This window comes from Benincasa hispida, chromosome 12 (assembly GCF_009727055.1).
Source record: "Benincasa hispida cultivar B227 chromosome 12, ASM972705v1, whole genome shotgun sequence".
NCBI classification, from domain to species: Eukaryota; Viridiplantae; Streptophyta; class Magnoliopsida; order Cucurbitales; family Cucurbitaceae; genus Benincasa; species Benincasa hispida.
This window is the reverse complement of record NC_052360.1, coordinates 17,283,869-17,304,874: the sequence shown is the minus strand read 5'-3', so window position 1 is coordinate 17,304,874 and position 21,006 is coordinate 17,283,869. Positions and strand designations below refer to the sequence as shown.

At 35.2% G+C, this 21,006-nt stretch overlaps 2 protein-coding genes across 2 annotated transcripts in view; one reads left to right on the top strand and one right to left on the bottom strand.

Moving 5' to 3' along the window:
• Nucleotides 1–1,480: 1,480 nt before the first annotated feature.
• LOC120092663 (probable (S)-N-methylcoclaurine 3'-hydroxylase isozyme 2) lies at nucleotides 1,481–10,054 on the top strand. The gene is made up of 2 exons (XM_039050809.1): nucleotides 1,481–2,536; nucleotides 9,423–10,054. The coding sequence occupies exons 1-2, from the start codon at nucleotides 1,655–1,657 to the stop codon at nucleotides 10,017–10,019; spliced, it is 1,479 nt and encodes a 492-aa protein (XP_038906737.1). The 5' UTR covers nucleotides 1,481–1,654; the 3' UTR covers nucleotides 10,020–10,054.
• A 5,503-nt stretch (nucleotides 10,055–15,557) lies between these two features.
• LOC120067421 overlaps nucleotides 15,558–21,006 on the bottom strand; it is a 33,836-nt gene continuing 28,387 nt past the window's right edge. The window contains exons 4-6 of the mRNA XM_039018988.1: nucleotides 20,482–20,603; nucleotides 20,134–20,214; nucleotides 15,558–15,620 (exon numbers count right to left, since the gene is read on the bottom strand). Coding sequence (XP_038874916.1) covers nucleotides 15,558–15,620; nucleotides 20,134–20,214; nucleotides 20,482–20,603 — 266 coding nt within the window. The remainder of the gene's footprint in view (nucleotides 15,621–20,133; nucleotides 20,215–20,481; nucleotides 20,604–21,006) is intronic.

Genomic DNA, 21,006 nt, shown 5'->3' with positions numbered 1-21,006 from the left:
ACATGTTGGGTGGGGTCGAACTTTTCACCTAAAGATTGATAGTTAAAATTTATATTAATTGAGTTATGTTCCTAGTGACATTTCATAAGGTACATTTATATAATTAATTGATTGATATTTATGTTATATTGTGATGGACAAGTTGTAGGAAGTGCCAATAAATATTACTAGTATAAATATAAGAAAAATACTTAGTACATTATAAGTAATATTTACCTTCATGCATGCTATAAGTGCAAGCACATGTGTTGACTGATAATATATTTAAAGCGATATTGGTCGAATATTGTCCTTAGGGAATCGGATTGAAATTTTTTTAGCTATTCAAAGGTTATTCCAACTTTATCTAGAGATTAACTCGTAATGTAAATTGAACTAGGTTAATCTAAGAGAATGATAAAAGTGTTCAAATATGAAGATTATCAAAAAGAGACTTTTAGGGAATAGAGTTCATCAATGACATTATTAATTACAATTGCTTTAACTCTTGAACTAATTAACACAACACCTTGATTTAGAAGTCTTTCATCCGGATTGTTCCTCTCAAGATCAATCTTTTTATTCACTTAATCACTAATTACTAATCGATTGAAATTAGATAATAAGTAAAGCATTAAGACTCTTCGTTAACAATTTCAACCATTATTCGACTGTGATAGTGTCTTCAAACAATAGTTTTATGTGCATGATCTAATCTAAGGCTTAACGTGCATGATCTAGTCTAAGGCTTACTCTCTCAAGTAAGGTTCAAATAATAAAATTATTCAAACATTTATCAAACATTCAAAAGTATTAATAACAGTCATGTTAGAAAGCATAAATGCAAATTAACATTCAAGAAGCAAGTTGTTTAATGATTAAGCCAAAGAATTCATCTACCCCAAAACTATGAGAAATTCAACCTAACATGTATTCATAGATAGAACCAACATTAGAATGTAACAATTAAAAAAAAATAAACCAAGATACAAAATGATAAAAAGAAGTTATTCGGTGTTCCGTCGTGTCTCTGAGATGGATTTGATCATCTAATGATCTTCAATCACTTTGGTATCAAGAAGACTCCATACTCTACTCTAAACTCTTTCTTTTAGTTCTCAAAGACTCCAAACTTCGATGTGGAGCCAGCCAAAAACCTTAGAATTTATAGAGAAGATATTTCCGAAATTGCAAAATTTTCATAAAAGACTGTTAGCGTTGCGATGCTACCTTCATTCGTGCATACCTTTGTCTTTTCTTGAACATTTTTATTAAATTTTTTTAGAGTAACAAAATAATCTATTCCGTAACATTCAAAAATTATTTTTTTTTTCAATATTCCTATGAACATTTTTATTAAATTTTCTCTACGAACAATAATGTAGTCCAGCTTGCAGTAAAAAAATATAAACAATCCTTTAAAAGAATCTTGACGTGGCAAAATTTTGTTCAATAAATGTCTAGACCGTACAGAGATGCCATCGAAAGAGAGGATTTTCGAGTACTATCTACTACAAAGAAAAGTCTACTACTCCCATTAATTACTTAACACATCATAGCTTATTCTAAAGTATGTGCTATAAAAATACTAGAAATTTTCTTGATCCAAACACAAAATTTTTTCTTTTTCAATAAGAGATTGGTCTGAAACTTCCATATTAATTCTAAGCCAAAGATGGTGATTCCTTCATTTACCTTTCTTCTTCCTTCTCTTGTTCTTCTTCTACCTCCAATTTTCATTTTTCTTAAACACGTCAAATCTCGATCTCCAAAACAACTCCCACTTCCTCCAGGTCCAAAGCCATGGCCAATCTTAGGAAACCTCCTACAAATTGGCCAAAATGCTCACATTTCCATGACTCAATTTGCCAATATCTATGGTCCTCTAATCTCCCTCAAGCTTGGAGCTCAGCACCTTGTTGTTGCTTCTTCTCCGGCCGCTGCCACTGCAATTCTCAAGACGCAAGACAGCCTTCTCTCCGCTCGATACATCCTTCAAATGACCCCTGATAGAGCTCTCAACGATCACTGCTCTCTTGTTTTCTCCCCTGAATGTGGCCATCGTTGGAAGAATTTGAGGTCCATTTGCAAAGCCAATATGTTTACAGCCAAAGCAATCGAATCACAAGCTTGTTTGAGAGAGCAGAAAATGAAGGACTTGGTGGAATTTCTGGACTCAAAACAGGGATCTGTTGTGGAGATTAAAGATTTGGTCTTTACCTCTGTTTTTAATACACTTTCTAACTTGATTTTCTCAAGGGATTTGCTTGGTTTTGTTGGTGATGGATTTAATGGGATTAAAGGGCCTTTCAAGAATCTGATGGATTTGGGCTTGACCCCAAATTTAGCTGATTTCTACCCTTTGTTGAGAAGCTTTGATCTTCAAGGTCTTAGAAAGAAAGCTGCCATTTATAAGAATCAAGTTGATTCTTTGTGGGGAATTCTTATTAAAGAAAGAAGAGAAATCCATGGTCAACAGGGTTCATCTTCAAGTGACTTCTTGGACGTCTTGATTCAAAGTGGATTCACTGATCAAGAAATTAACACCTTGATTGTTGTAAGTATAAATACACCCTTTTAACCGCTTTCAAATACCTTTTCTAGTACTTAAAAAATTATTAGTTTGTGAGTTTGGTCATTTTTTCAACATAGATCTTAACATGTCTCTCAAAATAATATTTCTTTAGATTCACTATTCTTTAATTGTTTTTGACGGAATATCTGTTATATTTGGATTTTTTGTATGGATGACCCAATTTATGTTCCAATGATGTGGAATGACCTGAATTTTGAAAACAATGAATACTAACCTTTTGCTATGTCACGTCACATACAACTTAAATTGCACTCGCCACTTTCTTGATAGTATCCAAACAATATAACAACAATCCATTAGGATTTCCTCCAAAACAATGAACCAGATAATTGTTCTCCAAAACACCACAAATAAATCACAAAATAATCATCAAGCAAACACCACAAATAAATCACAAAATAATCATCAAGCAAACAATCAACAATAAGCAGTAATAAACCATAAAATTTTGGAAGACTAAAAGCAAAGAGCACACACGAATTATACGTAGAAAACCCATTCGATGTGAATAGTAAAAACCACAGGACTTGTGAGGAGTCCAACATTGTCAACTTCTCTTATTTATGATAAAATTTTGGAAAAAAGAACCCATATTAATCATACAAAGGTTTACAATCCACCAATACTTTCATACATAAAAGATGAACATTTGAGAGATAAAAAAGAATGAAAATCATCCAGTTTTCTAGATTATGTCTAATAACAATTATGGACAAATCAGAGCTCCAAACAACGATCCAACCGTTCAAAACGGGACATTATGTGTCCCGAACAGGTTGACCAGATTTTAGTACGCTTCAACGGTTCAAACTCTAAAAATCAACAATTTTGTAAAAGATGTCGTTGAAAAATCGAATTATTGTCTTTCTCTTCATGTTCATACCTCTTTTTCACTCTCTTTTCCCTTAGGTCATCCTCATATCACATAAAAGAAAATAAATAACTTTCAAGATGAGCCAACCAAAAAAATTAGCCCCAATTGAGCTCACAAAACACGAATTTTAAATAAAGTCTTGCTTGTTCAATAAGTGGGCTAGACACCCGCAAGAATCTCCCTCTCTAGTCCAACATGGGGAAGACTCAATCACATCCATGATCACTTGAACCTCATCCCGACAAGCTTACTACAAAACTCAATCTTGCGTTTGGGAACTACGTTAGTTAACATATATGCACTATTCTTGTTAGTATAGACTTTTTTCAAATTCAATCTCTTCTCTTCAATAACATCTCGTAACCAATGATATCTAATGTCAATGTATTTAGTACGAGCATGATACATTGGATTCTTGCTCAAATCCATAGCACTCTGCTTGTCACACAATATTAGATACTCACCTTACTTCAAACCCAACTTTTGAAGAATCCTTTTAAGCCATAACATCTCTTTGCTTGCTTCCATTACTGCAATGTACTCTGCCTTAGTTGTGGAAAATGCTACGCATTTTTGTAGCTTGGATTGCCATGAGATAGCTCCCTCGGAAAATGTAAACACATAACCTGAGGTAAATTTTCTGTTATCAAGATCACCTGCCATGTCTACATCAGTATAGCCTTCAAGCATAGGTCGCCACCTCCATAACATAAACTCAATTTAGAGGTGCCCCGCAAGTATCTAAAAATCAACTTCATTGCTTCCAAGTGAGCATTACTTGAGTTGGATAGAAAATGACTCACTAGACTGACTACATGTATAATATCAGGTCTCGTACAAACCATAGCATACATCAAAGAACCAACAATAGAAGAGTGAGGAATGGATGACATAACTTCTTTCTCTTTCTCTATTATAGGGCAAGTTTTGTTACTTAACTTAAAGTGAGTTGCTAGCGGTGTACTAATAGGCTTAGCATGCTTCATATTGAACCTTTTTAGCACCCGTTCAATATACTTCTCCTGGGATAACCACAATTTTATAGCTTTCCTATCGCGAGCAATCTCCACACCTAAGATTTTCTTTGCAGGACCAAAATCTTTCGTGTCAAATAATTTGGACAAGTCTTTCTTCAAATTTTGAATCATATCTATATCTTGTCCAACTATCAACATATCATCTACATATAAACGAAGAATGATGAAGTTTCTTGTAGGGAACTTTCTAAAATAAACACAAGAATCAGCTGTAGTTCTTTTGTAATTATTGCTTATCATAAACGAATCAAATTTCTTGTACCACTATCTTGGTGCCTGTCTAAGCCCATAAATACTTTTCTTCAACTTACAAACAAGTTTATCTTTCCCTTTTTCTTCAAATCCTTTTGGTTGCTCAATGTAGATCTCTTCATGCAAGTCGCCATGTAAAAGTGATTTTTACATCAAGTTACTCTATCTCAAGATCAAGACTTGCTGCTAATCCCATCACTATTCTGATAGATGTAATTTTGACTATTGGAGAGAAGATCTTATCAAAGTCAATGCCTTTTTTCTGGTTGCATCATTTAACTACTAATTTGGCTTTATACCTCACTATCTTCTCACCATTCTTCTTATACTTGAAAATCCATATGTTTTTCAATATTTTCTTGCCCTTTGGAGGTTTCACTAGCTCATAGGTTCTATTCTTTTACATGGAATTTATCTCCCCTTCATTGCATCAAGCCACTGGTCTTTTTCATCACGAGACAAAACCTCTTGATAGTTCTCTAACTCTCCATCTTCACTAACTAGAAGGAACTCTGAGCTTGGATACCTTGTTGAAGGTTTACGCACTCTGGTGGACTTTTGAGCTCGAGTATCCTCCACTTAGGGAATAAGTTGCTCCCTCTACTCGAACTTCTCCTTGAATCGCTTCCTCATATGCATTTTCCTCATCAATTTCTTCTTCAGATAAAGACTTATCAAGATAATCATCATCAACATGATCTGGTATATTACCATTAGATTGTGTCACACCAACATCATCATGTACATCATCAACATTCTCATTTGTTGGCTGAACAACAGAAGAAGTAGAAGTAAAATCATTAGTAGTATCAAAACAAAACTTTGAAGTAAAAGTGTACCTTGTATATTACCATCAACATGATCTGGTATATTACCATTAGATTATGTCACATCTTTCTCATGCTCAAAGAATACTACATCTCTGCTTCTCTCTACCTTTTTCTTTTCTGGATCATAGAGCCTATAACCATACTCTTCATCCCCATATTCAACAAAAACACATGGATTGGTCTTCGAATCAAGCTTTGATCTCTGTTCCTTAGGCACATGCATGTATGTCTTGTTGGCAAAGACTTTAAGATGCAAATAAGTGGGATTGTGTCCCTTTCATGCTCTCTCTAGAATTTCTAGAACAAGAGGAATTGATGAAGATCGATTAATCAAATACATGACACATAGCACTGCTTCACCCCAAAATGTCTTAGGAAGATCAGATATTCTAAGCATACTCCTCACCTTTTCCATAATGGTTTTGTTCATCCTCTCATTAACTCCATTGTGTTGTGGTGTGTCATGCTCTGTCTTCTCATGTCTAATGTGATGTTGTGAACAATAATACTTGAACTCATTCAAAGTATACTCACCACCATTGTCAGATCAAAGACATTTTAATTTTCTTTTGGTCTCCCTTTCTACCATGACATGAAACTTCCTAAAAATCTCGAACACTTGGCTTTTTATCTTCAACATATACATCCAAGTCCTTCGAGTAGAATCATCAATAAAAGTGACAAAATATTTATTACCACTAAGTGACTCCACCTCAATAGGCCCACAAATATCACAATGTAAACTCCAATTTTCCCTACCATCTAGCGAATTTCCCAAAAAATGAAATTTTATGTTGCTTACTTGCTAAACAATGATCATAAGGGTCAAGAGAAACTGTTTTATGAATAGGAATAAGAGATTTACCTGGCAACAGTTTAATCCTCTTATCGCTCATATGCCCTAGCCTTTAGTGCCATAAATTTGGAGAATTTTTTTCTTCTATTGCATTCAACTCAAAAGAACATATGCTCAAGTTTGTTTTATACAAAGAGCAACATAACTCACCTCGAGCAACTATTATTGAATCCTTAGAAAATTTTCATTTACTATAACAAAAGGTATGTCGAAATCCTTCTTGATTAAGAGCATTTGTAGACAACAAGTTAAGGCGTAAATTAGGAATATAATGCACAATTTTTAATGTAAGCGTGTACCCAACACTTGTCTTCACATGAATATCACTTAACCCAACTATGCTAGCCGAGCATTCGTTTCCCATCTTCACACTACCAAAATCACAAGTTTCATAATTCATGAAATACTTTCTTTTGGGAACATAATAGTATGAAGCACCTAAATCTACCACCATTCTGTGTTTGAATTCTCTACATGATGACACTCACTGGTTGCACAAATCAAGGTGATAACATTATCACTCCGAGAAATAATTGTTGTAGTATTTTTATCATTTTTCTCTTTTTGTGAGACGTACTTCTTACTTTGTTCTTTCTTCCAACGATAACAAAACTTTTTTATACAGCTAGACTTGTTACAGTAATGACATATCCTAGTCTCTTTGTCTCTAGACTTTGGCCTCCCTTTTGAGTTACAACGGTATTTAGGCCTCTTACTCATGTTTCTTCCACGATCATCAACAACAAGAGTTGTGAATTATCAACTCCCATCTTCTTTCTTCTTATCTCTTCATTAAACATGCTTTGTTTGATAACATCCAAAGACAAAACACCTTCTAGAGTAGAGATACTAATAATCACAACCAAGGTTTTCGAACTGTCTGGTAAAGAACTCAACAAGAACAAAACATGTAATTCATCATCAAAATCAATCTTCATAGTAGTCAGCTTACTAATAATATTCTGAAAGTCACACAAATGCTCAGAACAGATTTCTCACCCTTCAATTTCAAATTAACAAGTTGTTTAATTAAAGAAGCTTTGTTATTTATGGTCTGCCTTTCATAAAGACCTTCCAATTTTTTCCAGAACTCATATGGGTCAAACTCTTTAGATACATGGTTTAAAATGCTAATATCAACCCACTGCCTAATAGTTGCTAAAGTTTTTCTCTTTAACTTTCCTCAATCTTTTTCTTCCATTTTATCTGGTTTTGCAGGTTTAGAAATTGTGTCATATGCTTTTGTGGTTGTTTTAATGGGATCAAACAAATAACAAATCCTTCATCATCGGTCTCCAGATGGAATAATTGATTAGTGTCAACTTTATTATTGAACTACCTCCCTTATTACTAGTAGACTCCATAACAATGATTAAATTAAAACTCACTCTGATACAACGTGATAGGACCCAAAGAATATAACAACAATCCACTAGGATCTTCTCCAAAATAATCAACCAAATAATTGTTCTCCAAAATACCACAAATAAATTTTTTAAAAAAATAATCACCAAACAATCAACCAAAAATGGTCAGCAATAAATCACAAAATTCTGGAAGACTAAAAGCAAAAAGCACACACGAATTATCTGTGAAAAACCCCTTCGATGTGAAGAGTAAAAACCACGAGACTTGTGAGGAGCCCACCCTTGTCAATCTCTCTTGTTATGATAAAATTTTGGGAAAAAGAACCTCGATCAGCATACAAAGGTTTACAACCCACCAATACTTTCATATATAAAAGATGAACACTTAAGTGATAAAAAAGACTAAAAATCACCCAGTTTTTTTATTCTGTTTGACAGCAATTACGGACAAACCCGAGCTTCCAACAATGATCCAACCGTTTAAAACAAGACTCTATGTGTCTCGAATAGGTGGACTAAATTTCAACACGATCCAACGGTTTAAAATATATATTTTGATAACTTTGTGAATGTTATTGTTGAAAAATCGAACTGCTGTTTTTCTTTCCGATTTTCTGCCTCTTTTCACTCTTTTTTCCCTTAGGTCATCCTCATATAACATAAAAGAAAATCTAGGACTTCAAGATGAGCCAACCCAAAAAATTAGCCCCAATTAAGCTCACAAAATACAAGTTTAGAATAAAGTCTTGCTTGTGCAATAAGTGAGCTAGACATCCACAACATTTCCCTCTTAGCCCTCACAATTATGCTGCCTTCTTCCTTCCCTCCCTCACTCACACTTGTCACCATTGTTTGACCATTCATCATCCACTTCAAGGAACGCTCATACTATTGCTTCAAGCCACCGACTAATAGTTCATCACCCACTTTGACAAATCTCATGCTTATTTGTTATAAGCACACGGATTTGAGGAAGGAACACAATTAAAAAGTTGAAAAACACAGGAAGAAAAAAGGTCTTGACTTCAAAGGGGACCAGGTCAGTCATAGCTTGTTTTGTCATGGTGGAATGAGAAAGAAAAGAATGTCGATCGTTTGCGAGAAGAAAAAACAAGAGCCTGATGATTTTCTCTGCCCCAATGTTTGAAAACAAGAAAGAAAAACAAGAGCGTGAGAGGATTTGAGGAAAGAACTTGAGCAAAAGGGACAGAGAAATTAGTGAGTGCAACCTAAGTGGTATGTGATACAAGAAAAATATTAGTATTTATTGTTTTAAAAAATTCAGGTCATTCGACATTAGCGCAATGTAAATTGGCTCATCTGTACAAAAAACCCATTGGACTTTATGGTTTCATGTTGAGGATTTCCATGTTGAAAAGACGAGAGACCTCACAATCTTTATAACATATTTGAGTTATTACTCCTGTTATTACCAAGTATACCTACCTATATTTGAAGCCCGAAGTATACCTATATTTGAAGCTCGAAGTCTCTAACTTGTGGGGCATGTCATAACAGTTGCAAGCTCTCTTAATTTTTTTGACATGGAATTCTCAACAAATCCAAAGACAGTTAATTTGAAGCTCAAATTTGAGACAAATAGATTTGTAATAAATCTATTATTATTACAGGAATTATTATCTGCAGGCACAGATACAACTACGACAACAGTAGAATGGGCAATGACAGAGTTATTGAAGAACCAAGACATACTAAACAAAGTACAAGAAGAAATAAAGAAGGTAACAAAGGAAAGCCCTATTTTTAAGCTTCCTTATCTATGGAAATGTGTGAAAGAAACTCTCAGACTTCACCCACCTGCCCCATTTCTTCTTCCACGTTTAGCTACAAAGGATTGTGAAGTTATGGGATACTCAATCCCAAAAGACACTATGATTTTTGTCAATGTTTGGGGAATTGGGAGAGACCCTTCAATTTGGGAAGATTCTCAATCATTCAATCCAGAAAGATTTGGTGTTGGTTCTGATAATGTAGATTTTAAAGGTTATGATCATAGGTATTTGCCATTTGGAGGAGGAAGAAGAATTTGCCCTGGTCTTCCAATGGCAATTGTGCAAGTGCCTTTAATATTAGCCACTTTAATTTACAACTTTGAATGGTCACTTCCTAATGATGAGGATTTATCAAAGATTGATTTTAATGGAAGGCTTGGTGTAACATTGAAAAAGGAAAAGCCTCTTAAACTTGTTCCTAAAAGGAGGATTTGAAATGATTATCGTCATTGAGTAACATTAATAATAAAAAGTTTATTATTTACATAAATACATGCTTGTGCTAATTTCTCTGTTCTATTTTTTATTATAGAAAATGTCAAATTATTTCTTTATGAAGACGATAATAATTTGTTTGTTCAATATGACACAAAGTTGCTTTCTTTTACTTAAAATGCCTTGGACAATGCCTAAATGTATAAGATATTATAAATGTGACTAAACTTGTTTTTCGATTGAAGTCTCTAAATTAGATCTAGACGAAATTATCCTAGAGTATACTTTCTTTTTATTTAGCAAAGAAAATAACTAATTTATGATTTATTGGTAGAAACAAATTTGTTTGTTTTTAGTTTACGTGATTTACTATTTCGGTGCCATATCACATTTAACATAGAAAAATCAATATGGAAGCCACAAAAAACAACGAAAACACAATGCAATTTTAGTTCATCATCTATATTAAACTTATTGTGTCCAGTATGAGTAGTAGGGGTGTGCAAACCAACCAAAAAAAAAATACTCGAAAACTGGTCGAATCGTCGTCATTCGGTTGGTTTTCTAGGTTTTCCGATCGGCGGCGGTTCTTTCAAACCTAAAAACCAAAGATAAGCCGGTCGAATGGTCTAAAAACCCACGATACTACAAAAATATTGTTTTTTTGATGTTTTCTAAATGTCAAGTGTCACTTTTCTTGACGTTTTAAAAAATGTCAAGAAATCCAGTGTCAAGAATGTGAATGTTCTCAACTAGGAAACAACGTCAAACATTTAAAAAACGTCAAAATGACGTTCTTCACAAATAAAAAATGTCAAGAATAGTTTCATTGTATATGTGAAAAATGTTAAGATATACTTTATTTGATCCTTAAAAAATGTCAAGAATATAGGTGTTCTTGACAAGAATACAGTGTCAAGTACAAAACTTCTCGACAGTTTTCACTTATCAAATATATCTATATCTTAATACGTTTAACCTGTCAAGTATGTTGGTGATTTTTTCTTAAAAGATTAGTATGGATGTTTTTACTTATAAATTGTTCCTGTATTTTGATCTAACAATTATGTATGTTATATTGACAAATATTCATCAAACCAAATAAACAATCGAACACATTTTGAATCTTATGAACCAAAATTTCCTCCAATAACTTCGATAAAAGATCACATTGTTCAACAGTGGCATTATAAAACTTTACAACTCCATAAAGGATTTTTTAAGTTAATGAGAAGAATATGGACAGACCCATATAAACATTTCCAGAAAGAATATAAAGAACATAATTCCAACCGTCAGTCCAATTTCAAAAACTACATTTTTAAAACTTCTATCAAAACTACTCATCTACCCCATATTAATAGAACTCTACCATTCTCTCCATAACAACTATTAAAACCATCTTTGCAATCATCATCTCCATATAAACACATGATATAGTAACTACGTTAGTGTTCCCAACTTGTAAAGGATACTATAGTAAAAAAAACCAATAAATAATAATGGAGTAATATTACCATTTTAATTAGAACTCTTATGCAAGATAGAAGTACTTACTTTTACTTTCATCTTTTGCTGAATGGTCATGACCATATACGTTGAGCTCGTCTACCAAAAACAATTCGTTGAATGTAAGGCATTTGATCATTAGGATTTTATTCTCTATTGGCTCTCAAATTCCTGGAATAAAGTATGAATATAAGGAAAAACACTGACTTGACATCAATTATCATCCTACTGCTAACATACATATTTAAAGATTTTTCATCAACGAAGTGAACATAGGACATTCTCTATAATTTACTTTCATGTGAGGGTTCAAGCAAAGATATTCTCTATATTTCTTAAAAAGGTACGAAATCTTGGAGTCCTCATTTCAAGTCAAAAACTAAAAATATTTCAATATTTTTGAGCATTTAGAAAGTGAATCCAAACATATTCTTTATCAATACTTCAATATTAATGACTAAAGAAACGTGTTTATAATATAATGTATGCAATAAGATGTTTAAAAATGGAGAAAGAAATTGGTGGAAAGTATGTAACAAAACAAAAAAATTAGAAGTGGAGGAAGTGTCTGGTCCAAACTCCATAATTTGATTACTCAGAAGCAAGAATGTGACTTAAACTTCTATATAATTTTATTCATCATTAGTTCAATTACTAAATTAAAATCATCTTATGATTTTGTTCTTATTTAAAGAAAATTTACCATCCGCCACAAAAGGGCATGACAAGAAAAAAAAATTGAAAATAAACTGATGACATAGATAAGAAAAATGAGTAAATACATTTTTGGTCTCTAGAATTTGAACTTAGTTTCTATTTCGTCCCTAAATTTTCAAAACTAATGCTTCCAATCCTCAAATTTTGCATTGTTATTAAAACAAGTGAATACCTGAAATATCAGCATCGCGATCAACAGGCCCTTACTCGACACCACCTTAAGCCAGTTGATGAGAGATACATATCTACCTATCAGATCCAGACATTGTACATTGCTATTAAAACAAGTGGATACCTGAAATATTAGTAGCAGAAGACAATCGACATGAATCTCATCATCATTCAGAGAATTCAAGGTTTATATATCTAATTGTCAAGAGTACCTACCATGAACCCAATTGGTGTACTCCAGTATTTTCATGGGAGAACATATATCAGAAAGACGCCAAAAAGATAGTCCACGTTCTGGTGAAATAGTTTCTTTTTGCTGAGTAGTTCGATTTTGTCCTGTTAAGATTAAAAACAACTTTAACAATCAGAATCAGGGTTTTCTTTTGCTAAGCAGCACTAAAAAAATTTAGTTTGATAATGAAATATTTATTTTCATAAGATTCACCAATAAAACTAGAAACTTCAAAAGCCTTATCTTAAGGACTTGCAGTTGTAGTGATGAGGGCCTACAACAGGGGAACAAGTGAACAGAATGGTTTGAACAAGCTTCAAAGCATATTTTTAATAGATTGTTTCTATATAAGATAAAGAGGAATTTAGAGTTATAAAGAGTTTTACCTTCTTTTTCTTCGTCATAGAAAATAAAGAATAAATCGTCATTGCTTAGAGACATGTCATTTTAGAAATAAACATCTCTCACAGGTATAGTAGTTTCTCCTATAGTAATACAATGGAAGGAGGAAAAGAAAGCTAAAAGATGTTTTAAAACGAAGATAAGTGTAGGCTTTTAGAGTTTTTTTTTTTTTTTTTCATCACCCAGAATATTCAATATATTATAAAGAAATTAACAAAGAAGTACAATAGTTCATAAATGTTCTTAGAAGAAACAATCTTCTTAACAGCCAAACTCCCTTTGCATTGTCTATGGAGTGTAAGTTGAGATATTATCATTCAATCAGCGATCTTAACTAAATAAAGATTTCCCATCTTCGGCAGAACTGGATTCACTCCAAGCTCGTCCTCCTCCACTATTGCTATCGTCCTAAGACTACTCTGTATTCTACTGGATGTGGCTTCTCCCAACCACCTGTTCCTTAGGCACCTACATTGGCTTCTTTGTTTTTGTCCATAGTTATGGCTTCTAGGTGGAATTTTGACCCTTATTAGAATTCTCCGTAGGCTTCCCCTAAACTTCCATGTAGGATTTAGCATCTTTAGATTCTTTGCAAACGCCCTTCCTCCTACGAATAACATCTTCAAGCTTGGAAACAAGGCTTGGAGTCAAGAAGTTCTTCTTGACAGAAGTAGAGGAAGTCACAAGACTTTAATTCCAAAAGGAAAAAAATAGAGGATGGAAAAAGAAGAAGCTTCATTGCAAGGAATCAGAAATCATAACCCTAAAATCTGAGGAAAATGAGGAGAAGAAGAAAAGGAGGAAGAAGAAGAAGGAAAGGGAAGAAGAATAATGCTCTCAAAATAATTTCTCTGTAGGGGTTCGCGTGAAGGTTCCAAGGATTCGGGAAAATTTGTAGACTTAAAAAAAACAAGAAAGTAATTTCCCTTTACTTAATATTCTTGACATTTAAAACATGACAATAAAATATATATTAAACTTGACATTTTTAAAATGTCAAGTAGTTTGCAGCGGATAAAATTTTTGAAAAAGCACACAACCTCCGCGTTTTTTTTAAAAAAAAAAAAAAATTCTTGACATTTTTCTTTAAAAATCACTTATTACTTGACTTTTTTTTTTTTCATAAAGATGTCAAGTATTTAAAATTGCAAATGTCAAGAAATGTGTTTTTTTTTCTAATAGTGCCATTTCCACTAAATCAACCGATTTTGTTGAAATTCTCACCAATGATTAATATTAATGTGCCCAATAAGGAAAAGATTATCATTTACCTAATCAACACATAGATTGACATGAAATCATATTATCAATTAATAAAATAAATACTAAAAAATTCATTTTCTCTCACTTTTCCAGCATTACATCTTGATTCAAGTGAAACCATTAATATTAATAAAAAAAAAAAAATCAATTTCTCTCCTTTTTCAAAATCCATGTCATCTCTCTTTCCATCATTGAAGTGTATTTTTTTTAATATTTTTCCATCATGATTTTTCATTTCTTCTCTCTTAATTAACTTTCCTTTTCACAACCCATTTTTCCATTTCTTTCTCCATCTTTCCATTTTCCAAACTTATTCTCTCTTTTCCATCATCCTTCTTCATTTTTCTCTCCTTTTTCCTATTCCATTTCGATTCAATCTTCTCTATTCTTCCTCCATTTTTCTTTTCCATCTTTTCCCTCTTTTTTTCCTTATAAAATTTGATGGTGTTACTAAAATTGATATTTTTGACTCATCTAATAGTGTTGTATGTCACTACGGGGTTTACGACCGACTTTGTTCCCAAGATGAGGGAAATGGAATCACCACCAATCTTGATTTAGAAGGTGTGGCTGGGTGTCACAGTCGTACTTCTCCAATCGTGCGGCACCATGATTCACCTGTGATCATGGTCAGCCTTAAAGGATGCTCAAGTCCCAATTCACTTTTTGCTTGATTCTTTGAAGTTTTGTCGGACCTTAGGCGAGGTTATTCCATCCTTAACCGAATTGAACTCATGCACAACTGAACTTTATTCGGCCATACACTTCGCATGTACGTGTATTTTTCCTCATGTGCGACTCTAACCAACTTTCCTCTACTCTAGGCCAAGTCCTAAGGCTCGACCTTGCCCATATATGAGGCTAAGGTCATCAAAATGCAACATTGCATCTCCCTTCGCCATTTGGGTTCCCAGCAACACGTCTCTCATAGTTCTACATTGCTTCCAAACTTCACCGAGATGATTTCTGACCCTTTGTTGGGCCAAAACAGGCTTTTAACCCTTTATTAGGGCTTACAGGGAGATTCAAACACTTATCGGGGCTTTTTGGGACATAACAATGCTTACCGGGCTCTACTAGCCTACTTCGGTCCCTACCGGGCTTTATCGAGACATTACAATGTTTGTCAAGACAACTTGAACAAGTATTGGACTAGCCGAGAACTATCAAGTCCCACCGATGCTTTAGGATTCCATCTTGAGTGTCGAGATGTCATTAGCTTTCTCTCTCCTATTCGGACATGCTTATCGAGAACCATCATGAATCGACCCATAGGCAACAATCCAACNAAGATCACGAACCATGTCCTAAGTGATAAACAAAAATTAGGTTTTCAGGGTCAGAACAATGCCTATCGGGCTCTACTGGCCTACTTTCGCGCCTACCAAGCTTCTACCGGCCTAGTGGTCGCCTACCAGGCTTTATCGGGCCATTACAATTCTTACCGAGACAACTCGAGTAAGTATCAGACCAACCGACAACTATTGAGTCCCACTGATGCTTTAGGATGCTATACCGAATGTCGAGATGTCATTAGCTTTCTCTCTCCTATTCGGACATGCTTATCGAGAACCATCATGAATCGACCCATAGGCAACAATCCAACTAGAACCTCTCAGATATCCATCCATCCAGGCATAATTGAGACTTAGACCTTTCCGAGTCCTTGTCAAATCAAAATGGCATATTAGGTGCTACATCGAACCTCTGGCCCATGGGAAGGGACGCAATGCCGACACACTTGTGTCATCTGACACTATCCATGAGATCCCATTCTCGATGGAAAATACCCAAGACATTTGTCTTGTAGCACTCGCCCATGTCATGACACACATATGTGCTATGAGGTAGCTCACTTTGGCCACAGGGCCATGGGGTGGTAGAGAGTTGACACCAAGCCTCCCCCTATAGTGCATTATGAACATTTTACTCTTTGTTACCCATGCAAATGAAATGTAGTGAACGGTCACTCACCAATGTAGAACGCCCATCTGAACTCCGATTGACATGAAATTCGATGTGTTTGTATATCTTATCAATATGCATCTAACTCTAGAGCTTCTATTCAAAACTCGCGATGGAACCCCACTTTTCGAGGTCACAGCTCAGGCCCTATCTGACCCCCACTGAGCTTGTCACTGACACCATCGATCACATGGTTGCTTGTCTTTCTGCTTAAAGTTCAACATGGCATGTTTGCGCACTTATGTTGGTGTTGGATGGTGCACCATCCTCCTCGGTCGCATCATGGCACTTCTCTTGACCCTCTATCTTTGCTAGATGTGTCAACACTCACGTGTCATCACTTTACTATCTGCACAAGTGGGTTCTCAATCTGCTATCTCAAAGTTAGATCGTGTCATCCTCCCCCACTTAAACTGCCATCGTGCTCGATGAAGAACTTGGTGTGCAATCCACTTTCATTCTCGTTGGATAGCAACACTCTCCCCCACTTGAACTTGGCATCGTCTCGATAACAATTTGAACTTGGGTTGGTTGTATAATGGACCAGCTAAAATGATGTGCGTCATAACGAATATGGAAACTGCACACTACTTATGAGCTATCCCACCAATGAACCTACCTCGCCCAACTTTAGGACTTGGCCTCGAGACTCGCAATATATACACGACAAAAAGGCCAATGGTTGTGGGCTCGCCCTTTTAGGGACCTAATCGCGCCTAACCTTAGGACTTGGCCCGAGACTCGCCAAATAAACCATGGCAACGCTTCGGCATACTTTTGCCTCGGCAACGGGGTTTTATCTGACCCCACTAGAAGTTTGGCCTACTCAACAACCACAACACATATTCTCTGAGCAACACGTAATGGTGCACCTCTCTAGGTGAGACTCATAAGCCTACCAAGGAATGGTCTCTTTGTGGCACCTACCCACACAATTTCAAAGTCTAAAAGTTAAAACACAACCCTCGTCTTATCAACGATACCTTTTAACCAACTCACTGGCCACCTCATGTGGTGACGCTTCGAAGATGCTTCTCTTGCTCTTGATGCAACTTATTCTTTTTCTTTGAACTGCTAGACCGTTGGTCATCTCCAATGCGCACTGGCTACAACAACTGTAAAGCCATCCCACTTAGGCATATGGAAGGACTTAAGGGACACACTGGCTCCACATAAAGGGAGCATTCTCGCGGGATAGTAACCCATTCTTACGAGTTACTTCCCAATCACTTGGCTTTGCTAGACATGATGTCCACTCATACAGACTCTTGATGCACAAATGCATTTGACCGGCGCATGTCTTCTTGAGCCCCCGATTCTTTTGCTTGCAACCATTAGCACTATCCCTTTGGTGGTAATGGTTCTTTTGAAGGCACTCTACCTCGTACACCTTATGTGCTTCTTCTTGCCAATGGAACACCCAAACTTTTGGTAAATGAGCTTGATTCTTACTTCCTGATGGGAGGAATTTCCCTCAATGGTAAAATCTGGCTTCAACCCACACACTACCTCTAATACTGACTCACATCTACCTTGCCAAACTAGCACTCTTGACGTAACTGTGAAGTCTTCAATTAAACCTTCAAGTCTTTCCTGTTTGTCTTGTCCAACTCCACTAAAAAAGAGTGGCTTTGGTACCAAATTTCACGGTCGTACTTCTCCAACCGTGCGACACCATGATCCACCCATGATCATGGTCAGCCTTAAAGGATGCTCAAATCCCAATTCACTTTTTGCTTGACTCTTTGAAGTTTTGTCGAACCTTAGGTGAGGTTATTCTATCCTCAACCGAAATGAACTCATGTAGAACTAAACATCATTCTGCCATACACTCCGTCCGTACGTGTATTTTCCCTCATGTGCAACTCTAGCTGACTTGCCTCTACTCTAGGCTAGGTCTTGAGGCTCTACCTTGCCCATATATAAGGCTAAGGTCATCACAATGCAACGTTGCATCTCTCATCGTCATCTAGGTTCCTTACAACACGTTCTTCATACTTCTACATCACTTTGGAACTTCACTGGGATGAGTTTTTACCCTTTGTTGGATCAAAACAGGCTTATAACCTTTTATCGGGTGATTCAGACACTTATCAGGGCTTTCCAGGACATAACAATGCTTATCGAGCTTGGTAACCATTGGTAACCAACCGACAAACACCGATTCATTGCCAAACAATGATGGTTTTTGTCCAAAACTGACTCCACTCTCCTAATGATCACCCTAATGAGTAGTTTTGAACCTACAATGAAGCCTAAAAAAAGGAAATTGAACTCTGGGGATAAAATTGAGAGAAGATTATCTAATTCCATCTAGACTCGAAACATGCAAGAAATATAGATGCTCAATGTGAGGCACTGTTGAAGAGTGAGTGAGGTAATAAGGTCATCTTATCTAAAAGGCCAACCTCGATCTTAGAGGCTGAGGCCAAGACCAACCAACCTTCCCCTTTTCCAGGACTGCCTTTGCAAATCCACACAATTAGAAGCAATTGGGGCATATGCATGGTCCAAAAGGCCACCTCGACCTCGAAGGCCAAGCTAGGCCAAGGATAGCCTACCCTAGGTGGTTTCCTTATGTAGGCTTGATCTACCTTTCTATAATCCCATTTGTAGAAAGATGAGGAAAATCATAGGTTTGCCAATATAAGATAAGTGCATCTGCCTCCCTCCATTACTGAAAATTGACTGGATTCACACGTATCAATAACAAGTTTACTCATCGATTTTCTCACTTAATACTCTACGACCAAAGTATCATAAAGGTTTCACCCCAATGAAGTCTTGTGAAAAGAAGTCTCACAATAGCCAATGGTAATTGGAGCAACCAGACAAATATTTAAATTTAAATAATGATGCAAGAAATTCTTAGTTTATAATGTAAGAAACAAATAATGAATGTTTAAATGAATATGAGTTTATAGTAAACTATATAGAAGCGAAAGATAATCTACTTGAGGAAACAATTTAACAAAATCGCTAAAAGAAGAATTCAAATAAAGAACTTGCAACAAATTAAAGAACTTAAAATTTTAACTTACTAAAGGATGTTGAGTACCTGCTGAGTGAAATTTAAACCAATGATTAAATATGGAATTAAATGTGCAATCAAAACAAGCAAGTTGAGGAAATTAACCTAACTCTAACACCTTGCCTTCTGGTAGTCTAACTTGTTTCTCCTTTTCCAAGAAAATGTTGAGATTTATGTCCTAAAGCCTCGTAGTTAATTAGTTATTTGATATAATAATTAATTATTGTTTAGAATTAATATGAAAATTAACCTTTACATACAGTTGTAATTACTTTGTAAATCCTATATATAAAGGATAATGGCTATAAGCTAATTACAAGCTAAGAAATTACTTAAAAAACTTTTACAACTTATCTGTATTTCCTCTTATCTCTCCAAGAAATAATATCCTTCAGCTTTTCCATGGATGTAGGCTTTACTTTGCCGAACCACATTAAAAATCTCTGTGTTCATCATCTTCTCTTCTTCTCTTCATCCTTTCTTCTTTTCTTCTCTACATGCTAGCCTTCAGATCATCATCTTCTTCAAAGTGTTTTTCTTCAGAACTATCAAACATCTCCATACTCTCTCTCATTTTCTCATTGAACAAATGATAGAAATGACAAACTGAATCAAATTGATTGCATTCTGTAAGGCATTATGGGCTAAGTAAATCCTGACCCTCAAACGTGTAAGGGAGGATTTGTTTTTCACGTGTAGCAAAGTATTATACATCTATCTAAACATCCTCAGTATCACAATTGTACAAAACATATAGATGTAAAGTATCATTTCATTCGAGAACAGATTAAAGAAAAGAAGGTCGAAGTTCTGAAAATTCATACCTCGGATAATGCTTCTGACATGCTGATCAAAGTCGTACCCAGCTCAAACTCCAAAAGTGTCTGAACATCATCGGATTTGAGCTGCAAGACAAAGGATAGAAGAAGGAGGTTAGCAAATAAGAGTTGATTCAAGCAAATTTAATTTCAAGGTGGAGGTTTGTTGAGAATTAATATGAAATTATCCTTTACATACAGTTGTAACTACTTTGTAACTCATATATATAAAGGATAGTAGCTATAAGTTGATTACAAGCTAAGAAATTACTTTAAAAACTTTACAACTTGTCTTTGTTCATCATCTTCTCATCTTCTCTTCATCCTTTCTTCTCTTCTTCTCTACATGCTAGCCTTCAGATCATCTTCTTCTTCAAAGAGTTTTTCTTCAAAACTCTCAAACATCTCCATACTCTCTCCTGTTTTCTCATTGAAAAAATGATAGAAATGACAAACTGAATCAGATTGATTGCAATCTGTAAGTGTTGAAATATAGAAACATACAGCGGAAGAAAACAAGATTATTAAACATTCTAATTCCTCAATTTTGACATCAAATTAACCATGTTCATGGGATATCAAGCGAGTTTCATTACATACCTTTGAAGACCCTCTTCAAACTCGAAATTCAGCTGCAATCTTCTTCATTCTTACTGTAAACAACCATTAGAGCTTTCCTACTATTCTCTAGGAGCCTTAGATTGAGTTGTGGGACTCAAAACAAGCTTGAACTTACGGACTTAAAGGAGAGGTTTTCTGGTTTTTCAGCTTGTTGAGCTTGTTGAAGAATAACTTCTTCAACCTTAAAAAACTCAGCAATTCAGCAATTGCCTCAACTTTTCCACTCAATCAAGAGTGGTATTATTACATAACTCTCAT